The 19114-nt window shown below is 43.0% G+C and overlaps 1 protein-coding gene across 1 annotated transcript; it reads right to left on the bottom strand.

Moving 5' to 3' along the window:
• Positions 1–1614: 1614 nt before the first annotated feature.
• Positions 1615–8547, bottom strand: LOC120926782 (elongation factor 1-alpha, oocyte form). Its single transcript, XM_040336975.1, has 7 exons — positions 8336–8547; positions 8007–8186; positions 4614–4910; positions 4028–4178; positions 3685–3941; positions 2684–2918; positions 1615–1809 (listed from the first exon to the last, which is right to left on the bottom strand). Exons 1-7 carry the CDS (start codon positions 8477–8479, stop codon positions 1688–1690), a joined length of 1386 nt encoding a protein of 461 aa, XP_040192909.1. The 5' UTR covers positions 8480–8547; the 3' UTR covers positions 1615–1687.
• Positions 8548–19114: the final 10567 nt, after the last annotated feature.

The raw sequence follows: 19114 nt of genomic DNA, 5'->3' as shown, positions 1-19114 counted from the left end.
TGCGGTATTAACCCCCCCCCCCCCCCCCGCTAGTGGCCAAAAAAGGGTTAATACTACACGCAATTCTCCATTGTTTTCAATGGGAAGGAGTGGTATACACACCGCTCCAAAGATGCTGCTGGCAGGAGATGAGTCCTGCCAGCACATCACCTCAGTGTGAAAGCCCTCAGGCTTTCACATTGAGAATGCTGGGGCAGGAGTATTTCAGGTGTTCTGTGCCATGTTTTGCACGAAAACGCCTGAAAAACTTGAAAGTGGGATTCAGTCTGCATATACTAGAATGCCAATTCACACTAGAAACTGGATGAATTTGATGGCAGTTTTTAAGCACATTTACATATAGTTGACTGTCTGCATTTGTCAATCTTTCCCAGGCATTTTTGTATGTGTGGGAAAAATACATCATGCTCTACCTTTGACTGCACCAATGTGAACTGCCCATAGGCTGACCTAGATTTTAGACTATGCCATTGGCGTGCATCCCATTGTGTGAACAAGCCCACCCAAATAGCTGTGCAGGAAGGAGGCTTAAAAAAAAAAAAAAAAAACTGGGTAAGCAACAGCTAAACTCTGCTGCCAAGACAGTCATCATGCAACAGGTCATATACCATGGCTAGACTGAGCACAGCAACAAGATAGTTATACTGCATCAGCAAGATCTCTCCCAGGCAGAGATTCTAAAGCAGACTGGGGTTTCAAGATGTGCTCAAGCTCTTTTCATCAATTTGAATTGGCTGCTGTGCCTGCAGGATAAAGGTTTCTGCATCATTTAAAAAAAATGGAGACTCCAGGAAATCACATGCTGCTTTTGCACTATGCAATTTCTGGCACCACTTTTTGATGTGCAAGGGTGCCACTAGGAATGTATGGAAGCCCTTTGCAATTTGGCTCTGGGAACAAGTTTGATGCCTGCACCAGGTCATAGGACATGAAAACTGTTAGTAACACCTGCTAATGCCAGTGAGCACCACTATACACAGTGGGGTAAGTTTACCGAGACAGGTGCCAATCAGCTACTAACCTCAGCTTGTATAGTAATAGCTTAATTGATTTCTATGCAGAAGTGAGCCTGAGTTTGGTAAACAAACCCCAGTCTGATAAGATTTGTTGCCTCTTGCATAGATATTTGGCACAAGAGCTGAGCAATTAGCCTATGGAACAAAGCTATAGTATTGAAAAACAGAAGTGTCCCTGGCATGCCTCCAATTTCCTGCAACATATCCTCTCATTTCCAATGACCCTTGTTAGAATGGTCTGACCATCCTCTTGAGTATGTGGCCCAAGTCCAGAGCATTACATATTGAATACATAATGCAGCTTTTGAGATATCAGGGGCTGCAGTTAAGCTAGGTACCCAAGGGATTGATATGTGATTGGCTGGTTAAGCAAGGATGGCCAAATGCTGATCTGTAGCCCTCTGTCAACAGCAGATTCATGCATTCATTGTGTGGATGCAGGAAATACGCTGGCTGAAAAAAAATGTTTACCCAGCTTTAAGCATCCCATTTTTTAGCATGCAGACGACAGCCACTTTAAGGTCCAAATCATCTTTAAGAATTAGACAGTTACAGCCTATAGTTACCAATCCACCACAGTAAAGACAAGACCACCATGTACAATGTTGCTCGTTTATTTAACCTTTTTACAGCACAGAATAACTTAGAATTTGTTTTTCTATTGAAAAAGATCACTTCTTGGCTGCTTTTAGGGCAGATTTTGTCACTTTTCCTGCAGCTGCCGCCTTCTTCTCTACAGCTTTAACGACACCAACAGCCACTGTCTGCCTCATGTCACGAACAGCAAATCGACCTGTAAAGACCAAAAAAAAAAAAGTTAGTCTAGCTTGGGAAAAGTGGTTTGTATCGTTTGAAAAGTTGATACAAAGTGGGCCTTTATTTGCGCTGCTGTGCAAAGAAACTACAACCTAGTATAGATTTGAGGGAATTTACAAATAGGGGAAAGGAAGTAAAAAAACTGCCATCACAAACCCTAGTTCAACTCATAAAGATCACCACAAAAGGACACAAGTTAAGCAATAGAAAGTAGAGTTCTGTAGTTTAACTTTACACCAGAAGAGCTTTGCCATGTTAAGCAAGGCATTAACAGTACTTTAAGATTGTATTGCAGAGCTTGCAATAGCATGCTTTGGCAGATATTAATACCCCCCCCCCCCCCTAAAGCAGATCTCCAGCTTGAGACACTTTTACATAGTTTGAGCAGACCAATCTGGCCCAAACAAACTGCCCCTCCCCAACACAAAGCCAATGAATGTGTGCTATAAACTAGACATAGCAGAGACTACATACAGCACACTACACTGTTCCAGTACAAGCTGAGACTTAGTTTCAAACGCCGATTGGTGCTTAGCCAGAGAAAGCAATGAATACAAAGCTAGCTTCACGATTGGGTGACTCAGAGGCAGGCTGATGTCAACTTCTGACTTAAGAGGAAACCTTGTCTTTATTGCTTTCTTTTGCCAAATACGCTTGCTTTTGTTTGACAGGAAGTCTCAGCTTGAACCCAAAACAATGCTGTATGTAGCCTCAGCCACATTTTATGCCGCACATCTTGTGGCCTCACATGTTAGGAACATAATGGTGGGCCAAGCGGGCACAAACAAAATTAAGCAAGTGTTGAAGTTCATTTTAGGTTCCCAATTTTGTATAAATGATTTGCTACACACCAAGTGGAGGGTATTCGTGGAATGATTCCACACACATTGGTTTTCCAGGAATCATGTCGACAATGGCAGCATCTCCAGACTTCAGACTTTTGGGGTTATTCTCAAGAGCCTTTCCTGATCTACGGTCAATCTTTTCCTTCAGCTCTGCAAACTTGCAGGCTATATGAGCTGTGTGACAATCCAAGACTGGGGCATAGCCAGCATTGATTGTTCCAGGGTGATTGAGAATGATAACCTGCAAAAATAAATAAATAAATTTGATGTTAGTGTAAAACCCAAAAGATAAAGTTTCAAAACCATATGGCAATTTCTGCATAAAGCAAGCTAGCTTTTGAAAGTCTTAATAGGCATTTTGCTATAAGATGTTACCGCAAACATCACCTACCCTTCTCAAATACGCTGCTATATTTTTTTGTAGGGGGGGGGGCTTTAACATTAGGTTTGTTTAGCAGCATAAAGAAAAAGAAAAGCCCAAGATTCACTTGAAGCAATATTGGCAAGTTGTGACACCAATTCAAGGGGTTGTACTGGGGTAATGCCTGCGGCTGCACACATCTTAGTACTGTTTTTTTAGAGCCTACATTGGTGCCAAGAACTAATGTGACCAAGAAGCCACTCTGCCATTACAAGGAGCGGAAGGGTCGAGCAACTAGCTGGCATGTCCATCGGCTGGCCAAAGACCTGAACAAAGACAAAATCTGCTTTGATTGGGTTTGATGTAGTACACCTGGACGTGATGTCATTTAAGTTACTGGAGTATTAAGTGCCAGATTAAAGTTAGTGAAAAACATATCAAACTTTGCATTATGATTTTTTATTAAAGTGCAGGGGGGCGGGGGCTTACTCAGTTTAGGTATACATTCTTAGCACAGCCCAAATTTTTTTCAATTCAGGTACATTTAAAGCAGACTTCAAGTCAGCCAAGATCCTTGGTTTAATATATAATAAAGCAGCATGCCTTCATGATTGGTGTACCCATCACTATTTTAAAGAAAAGTTACCTGAGCAGTGAAAACTCCAGTCTCCATTGGAGGGTCATTCTTGCTGTCACCAGCTACATTGCCTCTCCTGACATCTTTAACAGAAATATTCTTGACGTTAAATCCTACGTTGTCACCAGGTAAAGCTTCTGTTAAAGCCTCATGATGCATTTCAACAGACTTTACTTCTGTACTCAAGTTTCCAGGTGCAAATGTCACAACCATGCCTGGCTTCAAGACACCAGTTTCCACTCTTCCAACTGGTACTGTGCCTATGCCTAAAGAAAAGAGGAATCGAGTTATAGTACAGTAAGATAACAGTATTTGATACTAGTAACCTTTAAAGTCTCTCCTTTACACTTACCTCCAATTTTGTACACATCTTGCAGAGGAAGGCGCAGTGGTTTGTTTGTGGGTCGGCTGGGAGGGAGGATGGAATCTAGAGCTTCAAGCAGTGTAACACCACTGGCACTTCCCTCTTTCCTGTCAATCTTCCATCCTTTGAACCATGACATCTGAAAGATAAAAATCAGTTTAATCCAAGGCCTTGATATACCAGTAGTAGTAGCTGCTACACTGTGCAGCTAAAATGTTTGCACAGAAATCCCACATAGAGTTAAAACCAACAGCTGAAAACTTGGTCTTACAGTATTGCCCTTTTTTCACTACCAAGAGTGCTACATTACTGTTCAAGGTTAACAGATCATTAAAAAATAAATAGAAGTGGCTTTTAAAAGTACTTTGAGGGCCAATGACTTAGTAGTCATTTATTAGTGCACTAAATATATTAAGGCCCAATGTCCCATTTAACCACCACATCGAGCATGTGCTCTAAAAATGATTAGAAAAGCCATTACAGTACAGGCTTTAGATACATTAGTGTTTAGACTTGTAGGGGCTGCTTAAATGTTATGTAGGATTAGGAAAAATGTTATTTTAAAAAGACTTACCTTACTGCTAGCCTCCAACATGTTGTCACCATGCCATCCAGAGATAGGCACAAATGCTACTGTAGCTGGGTTGTAGCCAATTTTCTTGATGTATGAGCTAACTTCTTTGGTGATTTCTTCAAACCTTTTCTGGCTGTAAGGTGGCTCTGTGGAATCCATTTTGTTGACACCAATAATTAGTTGTTTAACTCCTAGTGTGAATGCAAGAAGGGCATGCTCTCTGGTTTGACCATTCTTTGAGATACCAGCCTCAAACTCTCCCACACCAGCAGCGACAATAAGAACTGCACAGTCAGCCTAGAGGAAAAAAGATTTAAAAATAAAAGTTATTGGAAGATTCAAAGAAGCCAATTTCTTTACTAGTCAGTGAAATGAGAATCTGGCGAAATTTGCAGTAACACTACTTTGGAAATTTGAACAGATTTGGTTTTTAATAGTAGAGCGTCCATTCACATACCAACTTGTATCATTTAGGCTTTTAACTAAAGGCACCGCCTTCACATATATGGCAGATATAAACCTACATGTTATATTTACCTACCCTGTGCAATGGTTTTGCACTGAGTAGCACCGATCCCTTTTCCTGTCCCCTGGCAGGTCTACTTCCCCTGAGCAGGCTCACTCCAGAACACACACGATTGGGAGGATGCTCTGGTAAGTTTTTAGGGGGGCTGGGGGCATTGCTGCATAGGTTTACCTTCATGTATAGAATGCATGAAGTTAAAAAAAAAGAAAAGCCTTTAAACCGCATTAAGCACTGCAGCTCATTAGACCTTAAATGCTGCATTTAGGCTTCAAGAATGTAAGGGGGGGGGGGGGGGGGGAGTTTTCCTTTTGGGATAAAGTTTTAACAAATATATGCAACCCCTGTCAGTAATAATGGTTTTTCTCAACCCTCCAACTGCTACTTTGGCATAATCACTAGATGCCACTACCTCTGGGTGTATCCACTATGGATGCAGGAGCCAGACAAGTCTGGGCAATAGCATTCAGTTAGAGGTATTGAACTTGATCATAAAGTGAAAGCCTGAACTTAATGCAGCCACCATGTCCAAGAATTTATAAACTTGCCACTATTCACTGCTTGGTACCTGTTTTTTTTTTAAAGCAGGCTTTAGTATAATCAAACAAATGAAATCATTTGTTTCCTCCCCCCCCCCCCCCCCCCCCCCATCATTAGGGTGCCATCCACGATGATTTTCATGTCAGTCAAAAGTGCCCAATTCAACATGCTGGGTTTTCAGAAAATCAAAATTGATGGCACAATCATGAGCCATTTTCAGATCATGAAAACCTCTCAACTAGTCTGGCCTGCTTAAGACTCAATTACTAGGAGAAGCTGAAAAATACTTGGATTTTGTTTAAGACCTCATCCACACTGGACTTTACAGCTACCATTTTTGGCTTCAGGCATTTTTCTACAGCCAGTGAACACCCCAGCATGATACTGTATGTGTCCATGTACACATAGGCATTTATAAGTTTTTAGCAGGGGAGTTTTCTGGCTAAAAAAAAATAAAAAAAAGCATAGAACTAGTGGGTTTGAAGGGGAGTTTCAGCTGTGAAAACACTCCAACTATGAAAGAAGCAGCCATTTGAGCTGCAAGCTCAAAGAGTACAGTGTTGCAAGAAAACACCCCCTCCCCCCCGCCCAGCAGAAATCTACAACTAAAGCTGCTGGCATTAACATCCAGTGTGCATGAGGCCTTACAGCCACACCACCTTCACTATAAGCAGCATAGAGGAAAACTGGCCATAGATTGCTATAGAAAAAATAAACTTTTGTTTAAGTGGATCAAAAATTTGTTTTTGACCAGTGAAAAGGAGCAGGATAGAAAAATTCTCACTTGAGCAAGTCAAAAAAAAAAAAAAATAGTTTCTTCCAAAAACTGAATGTCATAAAGACTTGTTTTAAACATTTAATGGTCTGAGAATTTAGATATAAATCCTCAAGACTTTGTTCAGTTGTAACCATCTATGGCCAGCTTAGATATTAACTATAATGCCAATGTCCCCTGCAGCAGATTTCAAATCAGTAAGTTTTTTATGAATCTATACCAAAAAGGAAGCAGTTGTACCATCTGAAAATGTAAATTACCTGTTTTTCACTTATTAAAACTGGAGTACAAACTCTGGTGCAGTTGTGCATAGAAACCAATCAGCTTCCAAGTTTTTTTGGGGGGGAAAGTTTAAAAATTGAATTGATTGGTTACCATGCTCAGCTGCAATATATTTTTTTTTAGTAAATCAGCCCCACCAATTAAAATCTTTAGTTTGCTGAGGCTATCCTAAACATGTTTGATTTCATATTTAAACGTTTAAACAAAATCCATGAGGTCAAAACTAAACTTTCAATGGTATCCAAATTAGACAGGCTTTTGCACTACATGAATCTAAAACAAAAATTGGTATGAGGGGGGGAATAAAATTATATATATATATATATATATATATATATATATATATATATATATATATATATATATATATATATATATATATATATATATATATATATATATATATATATATATATATTTTATTTTTTTTTAAATCCTTCCAGCATTACCTTGCTACCTCCTAATATAGATTTTTTTAGCTTTATAGCAAGGTAACAAAAAAAAAAAAAAAAAAAAATCTATATTAGGAGGTAGCAAGGTAAAGCTGGAAGGATTTTTTGTTTTAAAAAAAAAATATATATATATATATATATATATATATATATATATATATATATATATATATATATATCCCCCCATACAAATTTGTTTTAGATTCATGTAATACAAAGGCCTGTCTTGTTGCACTGAAACTCTTAAGGATTGATCTCATATGGGAAACCACCCATAGGAGATTGTATAGTGCAGGGGTAAGCAACCGCAGCACTCCAGCTGTAGCAAAACTACAAATCCCGTCATGCCTCTAGTGGTCATGACTGCAATTGCTAGTCATGCAAAGCGTCATGGGACTTGTAGTTTCAGAGCAGCTGGAAGGCAGAGGCCCTGGTATAGGGTGTAGCCAGAAGAAAAAGAAAAGTGTAATGGCCTACAAGTAGATTATACTTTTCCATTTGCTACATGCTGGTTCTAGGCCAGTGACTTAACACAATTCACCGATTGCATTCTAGGCAAGCAACATCAGATATGTAATAAAAAATTACTATAAAAAAAAAAAAAAAAAGTATAATATATATATATATATATATATATATATATATATATATATATAATATTTTACACATACACACAATAAATGAGTAAACACGGAAATCCGATTCTTTGTGAGCACATTTTGCCCGAGCCGGTATGAAGGCCTCAGGCGCGCCACACAGTAGATCCGGCCTCGTGTGAGTCAAAGTTACTCAATGGCCGATTATAAGGGCCTCATAGTTACCTGGGAGGTGCCGGTGATCATGTTCTTAATGAAATCCCTGTGACCGGGAGCATCGATGATGGTGATGTAGAATTTGCCGGTCTCGAACTTCCACAGGGAGATATCAATAGTAATACCACGTTCCCGCTCAGCCTTCAGTTTGTCCAGCACCCAGGCGTACTTGAAGGAACCTTTCCCCATCTACGGACAGAACACACAAGAGAGTCAGCCGATTGCAGGAACACCTCAGGAGAGCGAAAACCTCATGAGAACGAACACCTCATGAGAGCGGATCCGCCCGGATATTACATCCGCCCGGACCGTCTGAACGCCAACGCTCGGTTACTTACCTCCGCGGCTTCCTTCTCAAACTTCTCGATGGTTCGCTTGTCGATGCCTCCGCATTTGTAGATGAGATGCCCGGTGGTGGTGGATTTACCGGAATCGACATGGCCGATAACCACGATGTTAATGTGGGTCTTCTCCTTTCCCATGGTGACGGACGATAAAGCTGCTACAAGCAAAGTTCCTGAGCAAGCGGAGAGAGAGATCTGTCCATGCGGCGCTCGCGATTTAAAGGCCTACGAATGGGCGGGGCTTGGGCTAGCAAATCACAGGCGCCGGGTGCTGAATGAGCTGCGCTGTGATTGGCCGAGAATTTCCAGCTGGCAAAAACACCTCAGCTGAGCACGCCTTACCAGGTAAGACATGCCTCTCAATGGGGAAGTAAATGCTGATTGCAGCTTCAGCCCAATCAAGTAATGTTACACAAAACACCCACATAGGTGAGGTGCCAGCATTTGTTTTGTTCTTTAAAACAGTGATATTCAATTAACAGTATGAAACAAATCATTTTAAAGTGTTGCAATAAATATTTCTACTAAAGAAATTGTCTGCACATTATGTAGCCATTTTCAGATTTGACTTTATATATATATATATATATAATACAACAAACAGTATGCATAAATGAATCATTACTTTTTGATTCAATTTAAATGATTATTTTACAGGATTTATATAGCGCCAACAGTTTGCACAGCGCTTTTTAAAAGAAAGGAAGACAGTACAGTTAAAGAGGAAGTAAACCTTCTTGTAAAACGACAACCTGCAAGACAAAGGCATAATGAGCTAGTATGCATAGCATACTAGCTCATTAGGAATTACTTACCTGAAATCAAAGCCCCCGCAGCGGCCCTCGTTCACCTCCTCCGATGCCGCCACTGCTCCGTTCGCCTCCTCCGATGCCGCCACTGCTCCGGCACTGTGACTGGCAGGAGCAGCGATGACATCACTCATGCGCGTGGAAGTCGCCACTAAAGGCATGATGCCGTTAGTAGCGGCACGCTCAGTACGCTTGCACCTGATGTCTATGGCGTTGCGGTGCTGCAATTTTTTGCAAATATCTCCTAAACCTTTTTAGGTCTGGGAGATATTTCTTTCACCTACATGTAAGTCTTAATCTAGGCTTACCTGTAGGTAAGTGGTTGTAAAGGGCTTACAACCTATTTAAGCTTACTACACACGGGCCAAATGTCCAGTGACATCCGTTGTTTCAATAAAAACCGTCCAACGTTTGGCCCGTGTGTACAGCCTGGTACTGGTTCTGGATCAACTCTCTCACCCAATAGCACCCTCCTGTCAGAACACAATAGCTCAACAGGGGAGATCGCTGTACATTGGGTTGTTAGTACAGCAGCACTGACTGGAGCTTTCAGTTTTTTTTTTTTTTTGTTCAAACCCACCAGTGTGTTAAAGGCTTAAAGCCGACCTTCAGTAATTTTTTCAGCTTTCCATCTATTAAATCTTCTGCTCATAGGCGTGCGCACAACGCGTGCCGAGTGTGCCTGGGCACACCCTAATCACCCCATGCGCATTAGCATAAGGCCGGGTTCACACTGCCGCTGCAAGCGGTGCACAGCGGGGGTCCGGTGCGTGCTGATTCACCGGTTCCGGTCCGATTTCAGCCTGAATTTTAAGCTGAAATTGAACCTAAAACGCACCAAAAAAGGCATGCGTTTTTCTGGCAAACTGCACCGGACCCGCTGCGGAGATATGTGAACCGGCTTCATAGGGAGCCAGTCACATTCTCCTGCTATGCGAATTGAATGCAGGGAAACGCGCATTCAATTCGCATAGGTGTGAACCCGGCCTTATCACTCTGTATGGCGCCGGGAAGATGGGAAAGGTGTCCCTTTTACCGCCTCTGCCAAAGGAAAAGTGCTTACACTCTTCTCTGTGCCAGCAGGGATATCAATGTGTGTGTGTGTGTGTGTGTTTGAGTTTTTAGGGTGCACATCCTAAAGCAATAGGCTGCGCACACCTATGCTTCTGCCCTTGTTGTTTTAACTTTGGATAGTAAAAAAAAATTCTGCCAGTAAATACCTTATACAGCTCACTTCCTGTTTATTGTCTGGTCATTAGCCTAGGCTTATGACATCATGCACAGCTCTCTCTCTCAGGCTGGGTTCACACCTATGTGAATTGGATGAGGGTTCCCCCCACATCCAATTCGCAAGGCAGGAGATTGTGACGACTGCAGGGAATGAAGCCAGTTTACATATCCCTGCAGCGGCTCTGGTGCGATTTGCACGGGCGTCATGTGCGTATTTTGGTCCTTTTAAGGTCCAAAATCAGCCGGAAATTCGGGCTGAAATCGGACCAGAAACGCTGCGCAAGGACGCACCAGACTCCTGATGCGAGCCGCTGCGTGCTCATATGTGAACCCAGCCTCACTCTTGCGAGTTTGCCAGGAAGGGAGTAATGAGTCATAAGAAGGCCAATGAAAGCTGCAGGGCTGCAGAGCTGGAAGTGTGCCTCTGTGTTAGGCCCCGTACACACGAGGGGATCTCCGCTGGAAACGGTCCGCCGGATTCCGCGGACCAGTTTCAGCAGACATGTTCGATCGTGTGTATTGCCGACCGGACAGGTTTCCAGCGGACATTTGTCCAGCCGACCGTTTTGCAACGAACAAATGTTTCTTAGCATGCTAAGAAACATGACCGCTGGAAGCCTGTCCGTCGGACATGTTCGGTCGTCTGTACAGACTCACCGTACATGTCCGCTCGGCCACCATCCCTCGCATGCGTCAAAGTGATTTGACGCATGCGTGGAAGCATTGACCTTCCAGGGTCGCGCACGTCGCCGCGTAATCGTCGCGGCCACGTCACCGGATTTCTGTCTGATGGTGTGTACAACCATCAGACAGAAATCTCCGGGCGGACATGTCCGCTGAAAACGGTCTGGCGGACCGATTTCAGCGGACAGTCCGTCCGTGTGTACGAGGCCTTAGATGCATAAAAATTGTAGTACATAATATTTTATTTTTTCAGTGTATAAGTACTTTGGTGAAGTTGTCACTGCCCTGTCACATTTAGATGCTTTTACCAAACTTTTTGTTGTAATTCTTTGATAATTTAATAAAAAGAGATAATGAATTTTATTTTTTTAGTGAGATAAAGAAAAGTATTAGTACATTATATACAAAACTTTGAGCATGGATCTCCTTAGCCACACATTTGGGGTTATTTACGAAAGGCAAATCCACTTTGCACTACAAGTGCAAACTGAGGCCCGGATTCACGTAGAATCGCGTATCTTTGTGCGGGCGTAACGTATCCTATTTACGTTACGCCTCCGCAACTTGGACTGTGCGAACCCCCCCGGAGCTCATCCCTACCCTCGGATCTACAGCGACTGAACTTCCAAGAGCACTTTCAAGTGCACTTTGCACTTGTAGGCCCGGATTCTCAAGCGAGTTTGAATTAGGCGGGCTTACGCCGGCCTATTTACGATACGCCGCCGCAACTTTTGTTTGAGAATACGGCACTTGCCTGTAAAAGTTGCGGCGGTGTATCGTAAATAGGCCGGCGTAAGCCCGCCTAATTCAAACTCGTTTGAGAATCCGGGCCTACAAGTGCAAAGTGCACTTGAAAGTGCTCTTGGAAGTTCAGTCGCTGTAGATCCGAGGGTAGGGATGAGCTCCGGGGTGTTCGCACAGTCAACGTGCAGAGCCAGGAAGTCTGCACGGTGCTGCGCTAATCACAGGCAGGGAGACATTTCCCGATTCTCAGCTGCAGAGATCGGGAAATGTCTCCCTGCCTGTGATTAGCGCAGCGCAGTGCAGACTTCCTGGCGGGCTCTACACGTGGACTGTGCGAACCGGAGCTCATCCCTATCTGAGGGGGAGAGAAAAGGGAAACTGCCGCTCCAGGTGAGTGCACTCAGCAATCAGTGTCCTCTCAGAAGCGTGGGTGCAGGCAATGCACGGAGCGAAGACTGGAGAAAAAAACTGGACAGCCGCACTTCCATGAAATTCTTAAAATGTTGCTTTTAATAGTACAAAATGGAAACAGCACTACAAGTCACAGCAGACAGTGGGGTGGAAAACTGACGCGTTTCGCACTGGGGTATCAGCGCTTAGTCATAGCTAAAAATCCTATCCGAGGGGGACATGCAAGGAGAATAAAAAAACAGCATTTTAGCCTGCACATGATTGGATGGTAAAATCAGCAGAGCTTCCCCTCATTTCAGATCTACCCCTCAGATTTACAGCGACTGCACTTCCAAGTGCATTTTCAGTGCAATTTCAAGTTTGCACTTGCATTGCAACGTAGATTTACCTTTCGTAAATAACCCCCATTAATAGCTAGTTTTGACTTAAGAGTTTAACATGCTCCAAGCAGGGCTTTTTTTCCACCACCTCTATCTCATGCCTTCTGCTCCCTTCTTACCACTATCACTTGTAAACACAGATCTCTGGCTTTGTTTAACAGTGACAGCTTATCTCCCACAGATCTGATCTCCTGAGCGGCTCCCACAGAGTACACTATGGGGACAAGGGATATGAAGGTGCCCAGGGTGCAGTGCAGCTTCAAAAAACCCTACTGGATGATCTCCCTGCAAGTGATAGAGGCATAGCCAGCTTCAGTGTGTGGGGAGGTACTAAAGCTGGCTGGGTGCTTCATGAGGAAGATGGTGGAGCTTCTAAGGAGGGAGGGAGAAGATGGGGGCAGTGGAAAGAGGGGTTGCAGGCAGAGGCCAGAGCTGAAGAGGGGAATAAGTGAGATAAGCAGCTGTGGAAGAAGGCAAAGTGCACCCCCTAACTCTGCACAATGTATGTAGCAAACCCCCAAACTCTGCACGTAGCACACAACTGAACTCTGCACATTGTGTGTAACACCCCCTCCCCCAACTCAGAATTCCTTGTAATAGGAATTAAAGTGACCCATTGAATTGTTTTTAAAAACAGTGTATAAATAAATAAAATCAATTAAAATAAATAAGAAAACAAAAAAATGTTTTTTTAAATCGCCCCGTCCCGACGAGCTCCCACGCAGAAGCGAACGCATACGTGAGTAGCGCCCGCATATGAAATCGGTGTTCAAATCGCACAAGTCGGGTATCGCTGCAATCGTTAGAGCGAGAGCAATAATTCTAGCCCTAGACCTACTCTGTAACTCAAAAGATGCAACCTATAGAATTTTTTAAACCTCGTGTGTGGAGATTTTTAAGGGTAAAAGTTTGACGCAATTTTGAAGCATGACATGTTGGGTATCATTTTGCTTGGCGTAACATTATCTTTCACAATATAAAAAAATTGGGCTAACTTTACTATTGTCTTTTTTTTTTTATTATTCAAAAAAGTGATTTTTTCCAAAAAAAGTGTGCTTGTAAGACCACTGCGCAAATACGGTGTGACAAAAAGTATTGCAATGACCGCCATTTTATTCTCTAGGGTGTTAGAAAAAAATATATATAGGGCCAGATTCACATAGAATTGCCCTGGCGCAGCGTATCAGTGATACGCTACGCAGCCGTATCTTACCTGGCGGAATTTCGAATCCACAGCGAAATCCCGCCGTAAGGTACGGCGGCGTAGTGTTTTTCTGGCGGCGTATTTGAAATTGGGCGGGTTGGGGGCGTGATTTATTTAAATGAAGCACGTCCCCACGCCAATTGAAATGCGCATGCTCAGTTTTGAAATTTCCCGCCGTGCTTTGCGCGAAATGACGTCGCACCAACGTCATTTTTTGAAATTCGACGTGAGTTACGTCCTTTCCTATTCACGGACGACTTACGCAAAAAAAATAAAAAATGTTAATTCGACACGGGAACGACTGCCATACTTTAACATGGCAAGTCTATCTATACGCCACAAAATAGCAGCTTTAACTATACGCCGGGAAAAGCCGACTAGCGACGATGTAAGAGAATGCGACGGCCGCGCGTACGTTCGTGGATCGACGGAAAAAGCTAATTAGCATACCCGACGCGGAAAACGACGCAAACTCCACCCAGCGGGCGCCGAAGTATTGCATCTACGATCCGAAGGCGTACAAAGCTGCACGCCTGTCGGGTCGAAGCCAGAAGCCGTCGTATCTTGGTTTGAGGATTCAAACTAAAGATACGACGCAGGAAATTTGAAAGTACGCCGCCGGTGTATCAGTAGATACGCCGGCGTACTTGCTCTGAGAATCTGGCCCATAATGTTTAGGGGTTCTAAATAATTTTCTAGCAAAAAAAAAAACAGTTTTAAACTTGTAAACACAGAGTCTGAAGACCCTTCCACTGTAAGTGAAATTTGACCACACCATTTGATGCAGTTGTTTGTTTATGTGGGGGAGGGGGTTTTGGAGGGTCATGCTTGAGTTCCTGCAACTATTTTCTGAGGGAAAAAAGCCCTGGCTCGAAGAGTTATATAACATAAAGATGCAGCGCTACCAATTAACTTAAATAATGACATAAAATATGAACTGTGTTTTACCATCAATAATCAAGTGTACCAAACAGTAATTTATACCTGATAATAATCCAATAATGAAAAATTATATTTTAACAGTTCATTAACGTGAAATGAATGTAACTTGCTCTTAAAAAAAATCTTCAAGGCTCTTCCCAAACACCTCAGGGCTTTCAGTGCCCTCTCCTCAATGGTGTAGTATACAGTGCATATACAGTGATATCCAGCTTGCTTTTATTTGTTGTTAAAATGCTGCTTACATCAATAAAAATAACACAGGCATATCAGGGGTTCCTGGTATGATGTCACTTCCGGTCCACGCTCCCATGGACAGCATCTTTATGTTATATGTTTCGTTTCAGTGATTGGTTGGACATCACTGGATGCATGCTGCAACTTATTATTGATGTCACACAAGTTTCTATGTATATTTATGGTTTAGCTGAATCAGAGCACGAGTGGTAGCGCAGGAGTCACACACCATTATGCTCAAAGGGGCAGATTCACAGAGCAAGTACGCCGGCGTATCTACTGATACGCCGGCGTACTTTAAAATTTCCCGCGTCGTATCTTTAGTTTGAATCCTCAAACAAAGATACAACGGCATCTGGGTAAGATCCGACAGGCGTACTGCTTCGTACGCCTTCGGATCTTAGATGCAATACTTCGGCGCCCGCTCGATGGAGTTTACGTTGTTTTCCGTGTCGGGTATGCAAATTAGCGATTTACGACGATCCACGAACGTACGCACGGCCGTCGCATTTTCTAACGTCATCTGTAGTCGGGTTTTTCCGGCGTATAGTTAAAGCTGCTATTTTGTGGCGTGTAACTTGCCATGTTAAAGTATAGCCGTCGTTCCCGCGTCGAGATTTGAATTTTTTTTTTTGCGTAAGTCGTCCGTGAATAGGGATGGACGTAAGTCACGATGCCCCGTACACACCATCACTTTATGTGATGAAAAAAAACGACATTTTCTGTGAAGTAAAAAATTACGTTTCTGAAACTTCAATTTTCAAAGACGAAGTTGCCTACACACCATCGTTTTTCTCACAATGCTCTAGCAAAGCGAGGTTACGTTCTCACCACTTTTTCCATTGAAGCTCGCTTCTGGGCATGCGCGGGTGTAAAAACGTTTTTTTAAACGACGTTTTTTTGCTACACACGGTCAATTTCTGTGAAGTAAAAAACGAAGTTTTGAAAAACGACACATAAAATTGAAGCATGCTTCAATTTTTTTTGGTCGTTTTTTACAAGACATAAAACGACGTTTTCCCCCACACACGGTCATTTAAAGTGACGTTTTTAAAAACGTCGTTTTTTTTCATCACATAAAGTGATGGTGTGTACGGGGCATAAGTTAAAAAAATGACGTTGTTGCGTCGGTGGGAAACGGTGGGAAATTTCGAAACGGAGCATGCGCAGTTCAATCGGCGTGGGGACGCGCTTCATTTAAATGAATCACGCCCCCTACCCGCCGATTTGAATTCCGCCACCAGAAATACACTACGCCGCCGTAACTTACGGCGCAAATTCTTCCTGGATTCGACTTAGAGCCAGGTAAGATACGGCGGCGTAGCGTATCTCTGATACGCTGCGCCTGTCCATTTCTATGTGAATCTGGCCCAAAGAGTTAATGATCTCTTGCAGTTTGGGACATTGTAAAATTAAATTCATGGTTTCTAAATGTAATTAAAGTTTAGGTCAGGAAGAGGAGTCTGCTAACATACCAACAAATGGTTGATAGACTGTTAAGTGATTTCTGTTCCAATGTTTTTTGTAAAGTAGCATTAGCATCATGATTGTGTGGTGGAGACTGTTATTTACCAGAAAATAGCACCATGCAGTGTGTTCATTTTGTATGTTAATTCTATTATCAGCTTTCGGGCCTACAAATGCTAATCCAGAATTTGCACAAGGTGTTTCCCAAAGCGTCCCCTTGAATGATCTTTGTTATGCAGTCACATAGGTGTTATCTCTCCAAAATGGGGGATTCAAGTCTCTATTTACATGTACAGTGAATTGTATACCTGTGGATTAATCTGGGTAATTTATGAAAATCATGGCATAAGGAACCCAAGATATATTTATCTTTTCTTTATTCTAATGAACATACCTTTTCACAATCCTTTGTTGAAAGACCCTGTAAGTCCAGAGAGACTGTTGGCATGGTCTCTGGAGGAATAGAGCAGTAAATATACACCCCCCTCCTCCAAAAAAAAATAATAATAATGATATTGTCCTCATTGCTTTACTAAAATCAAATAAACAATGCAGAATATATACCCTTGTGGGCACACAACCTTGGAAGGATGCATGAACGCAATAAAGAAGATTTTAAACTTTATTTCAATTGACTTCTTTAGTCCTTATACAGTATGTATCCGTACCACACGAATAGGCATGTGGCATTATCAGTTGTTTTCTAAAGAACACATGGAACAATAATGTAGATGCTTATGTTTAGGGTCAGTGGGCCAGATTCAGGTAGAACTGCGCCCGTGTAACGTAAGCCGTTTACGTTACACCGCCGCAAGTTTTCAGTTTTAGTGCCCAATCCACAAAGCACTTACCTGGAAACTTGCGGCGGTGTATCGTAAAAACGTCCGGCGCAAGGCGGTCCTAATCGAATGGGGAGGGTACCATTTAAATTAGGCGCGCTCCCGCGCCGGACGTACTGCGCATGCTCCGTTCGAGAATATCCCGACGTGCTTTGCGCGCAATTACGACGTGTTGAGAATCGCGACGTGCGTAACGTACTTACGCCGGGAAAACAAAAAAAATCAAAAGTGACGCATACTTTAACATGGTGGAGTCATTTTACACCATGTTAATAGCAGCCCTATCTTTGCGACGGGAATCTAACACTTGCGACGGCGTAACGACGGGAAAAACCTTAGTTAATCGCCGTAACTGCTAATTTGCATACCGGACGCTGGTTTACGACGCAAACTCCCCCCAGCGGCGGCCGCGGTATTGCATCCTAACATCCGACAGTGTAAAACAATTACACCTGTCGGATCTTATGGCTATCTATGCGTAACTGATTCTATGAATCAGTCGCATAGATAGAACAACAGATACGACGGCGTATCAGGAGATACGCCGTCGTATCTGCTCTGTGAATCTGGCCCAGTATTCCTAAAGACAGACATGTATGAATTTACATGTATTACATCTCTAAAGGTGCTTGGGCTTTTCAGGAAGCCCCAATAAGGCATTTTAGGCTGGCCACACATTATACAATTTTCCTTTAGACCCCTTTCACACTGGAACGCTTTTGCAGGCGCTATAGCGTTAAAAATAGCGCCTGCAAACCACCCTTAAACAGCTGTTACATTCACTCCAGTGTGAAAGCCAAAGGGCTTTCACACTGGAGTGTTGTGCTAGCATGAAGGTAAAAAAAGTACTGCTAGCCGCATCTTTGGAGCTGTGAAGGAGCGGTGTGTTTACTGCTCCTCCACCGCTGCTGCCCATTGAAATCAATGGGACAGCGCGACTATACCCCCCGCAATTTGCTGCTTCAGCAGCGCATTGCAGGCGGTTTTAACCCTTTCTCGGCCACTAGCGGGGGTTAAAAGCGAAATGCGCTGCAAATCCACCCATAGCGTCGGCGCTAAAAATAGCAGCATTTTACTGCTCAGTGTGAAAGGAGTCTTAGATTTACTAAAACAATATAATATGAGGTCAAACCTAAACACTTTCAATTTGTATGAAACCAGGCAAGCCCTTGCACTACATAGTTGACGGTAAATCTAAGGCCCCTTTTACACTGGGACGGTGGCAGAGTGTATTTTTAGCTGCGCTTTATCATCATTTTCAGCAGCCCTAGTGGCCGAGAAAGGGTTAAAACCACCGCAACGCGCCTCTGCAGAGGCGCTTTGTCGGCGGTATAGCCGCGGTGCCCATTGGTTTCAATGGGCAGGAGCGGTGGAGGAGCGCTCCTTCACCGCTCCAAAGATGCTGCTAGCTGGACTTTTTTTACCATCCTGCTAGCGCACCGCTCCAGTGTGAAAGCCCTCGGGAGATACAGCAGCGGCTGTTTCAGGACGCTTTGCAGGCACTTAGAGGCAGGAAAAAAAAAACCTTCTCATTCGCATTTCTGATTGGAGCTCATTGGCAGAAAAAATTTGAAACTCGGCTAAACTTTGCACAAAAAATGCTCTATATTAGCGTTTTTATGCCAAAGAGAACAGACATTTTTTTTAAGCTCAGTGTGCATGGAGCCTTATGCCCTGTACACACAATAAGAAATTTCCTATGAGCTAAAATCGAATGGAATTTCCGTTTAAGACTAAATTCCGACCATCTAAAACGCAGTGACGTAAAACACTACAATGAGCCGGAAAAAATTAAGTTGAATGCTTCCGAGCATACGTCGACTGGATTC

The sequence above is a fragment of the Rana temporaria genome, chromosome 2 (genome assembly GCF_905171775.1).
Source record: "Rana temporaria chromosome 2, aRanTem1.1, whole genome shotgun sequence".
Taxonomy (NCBI): Eukaryota; Metazoa; Chordata; class Amphibia; order Anura; family Ranidae; genus Rana; species Rana temporaria.
Note: the sequence above shows the minus strand (reverse complement) of the source record. Positions and strands in the feature narration are given on the sequence as shown.

Excerpts from the sequence above, each read along its gene's own strand:
- LOC120926782 (XM_040336975.1), bottom strand. The coding sequence starts at position 8,479 with ATGGGAAAGGAGAAGACCCACATTAACATCGTGGTTATCGGCCATGTC. Across the intron at positions 3,942-4,027 it reads AGATGTGTACAAAATTGGAG|GCATAGGCACAGTACCAGTT; the intron begins GTAAGTGTAAAG and ends TCTTTTCTTTAG. Across the intron at positions 2,919-3,684 it reads CTGGAGTTTTCACTGCTCAG|GTTATCATTCTCAATCACCC; the intron begins GTAACTTTTCTT and ends TTATTTTTGCAG.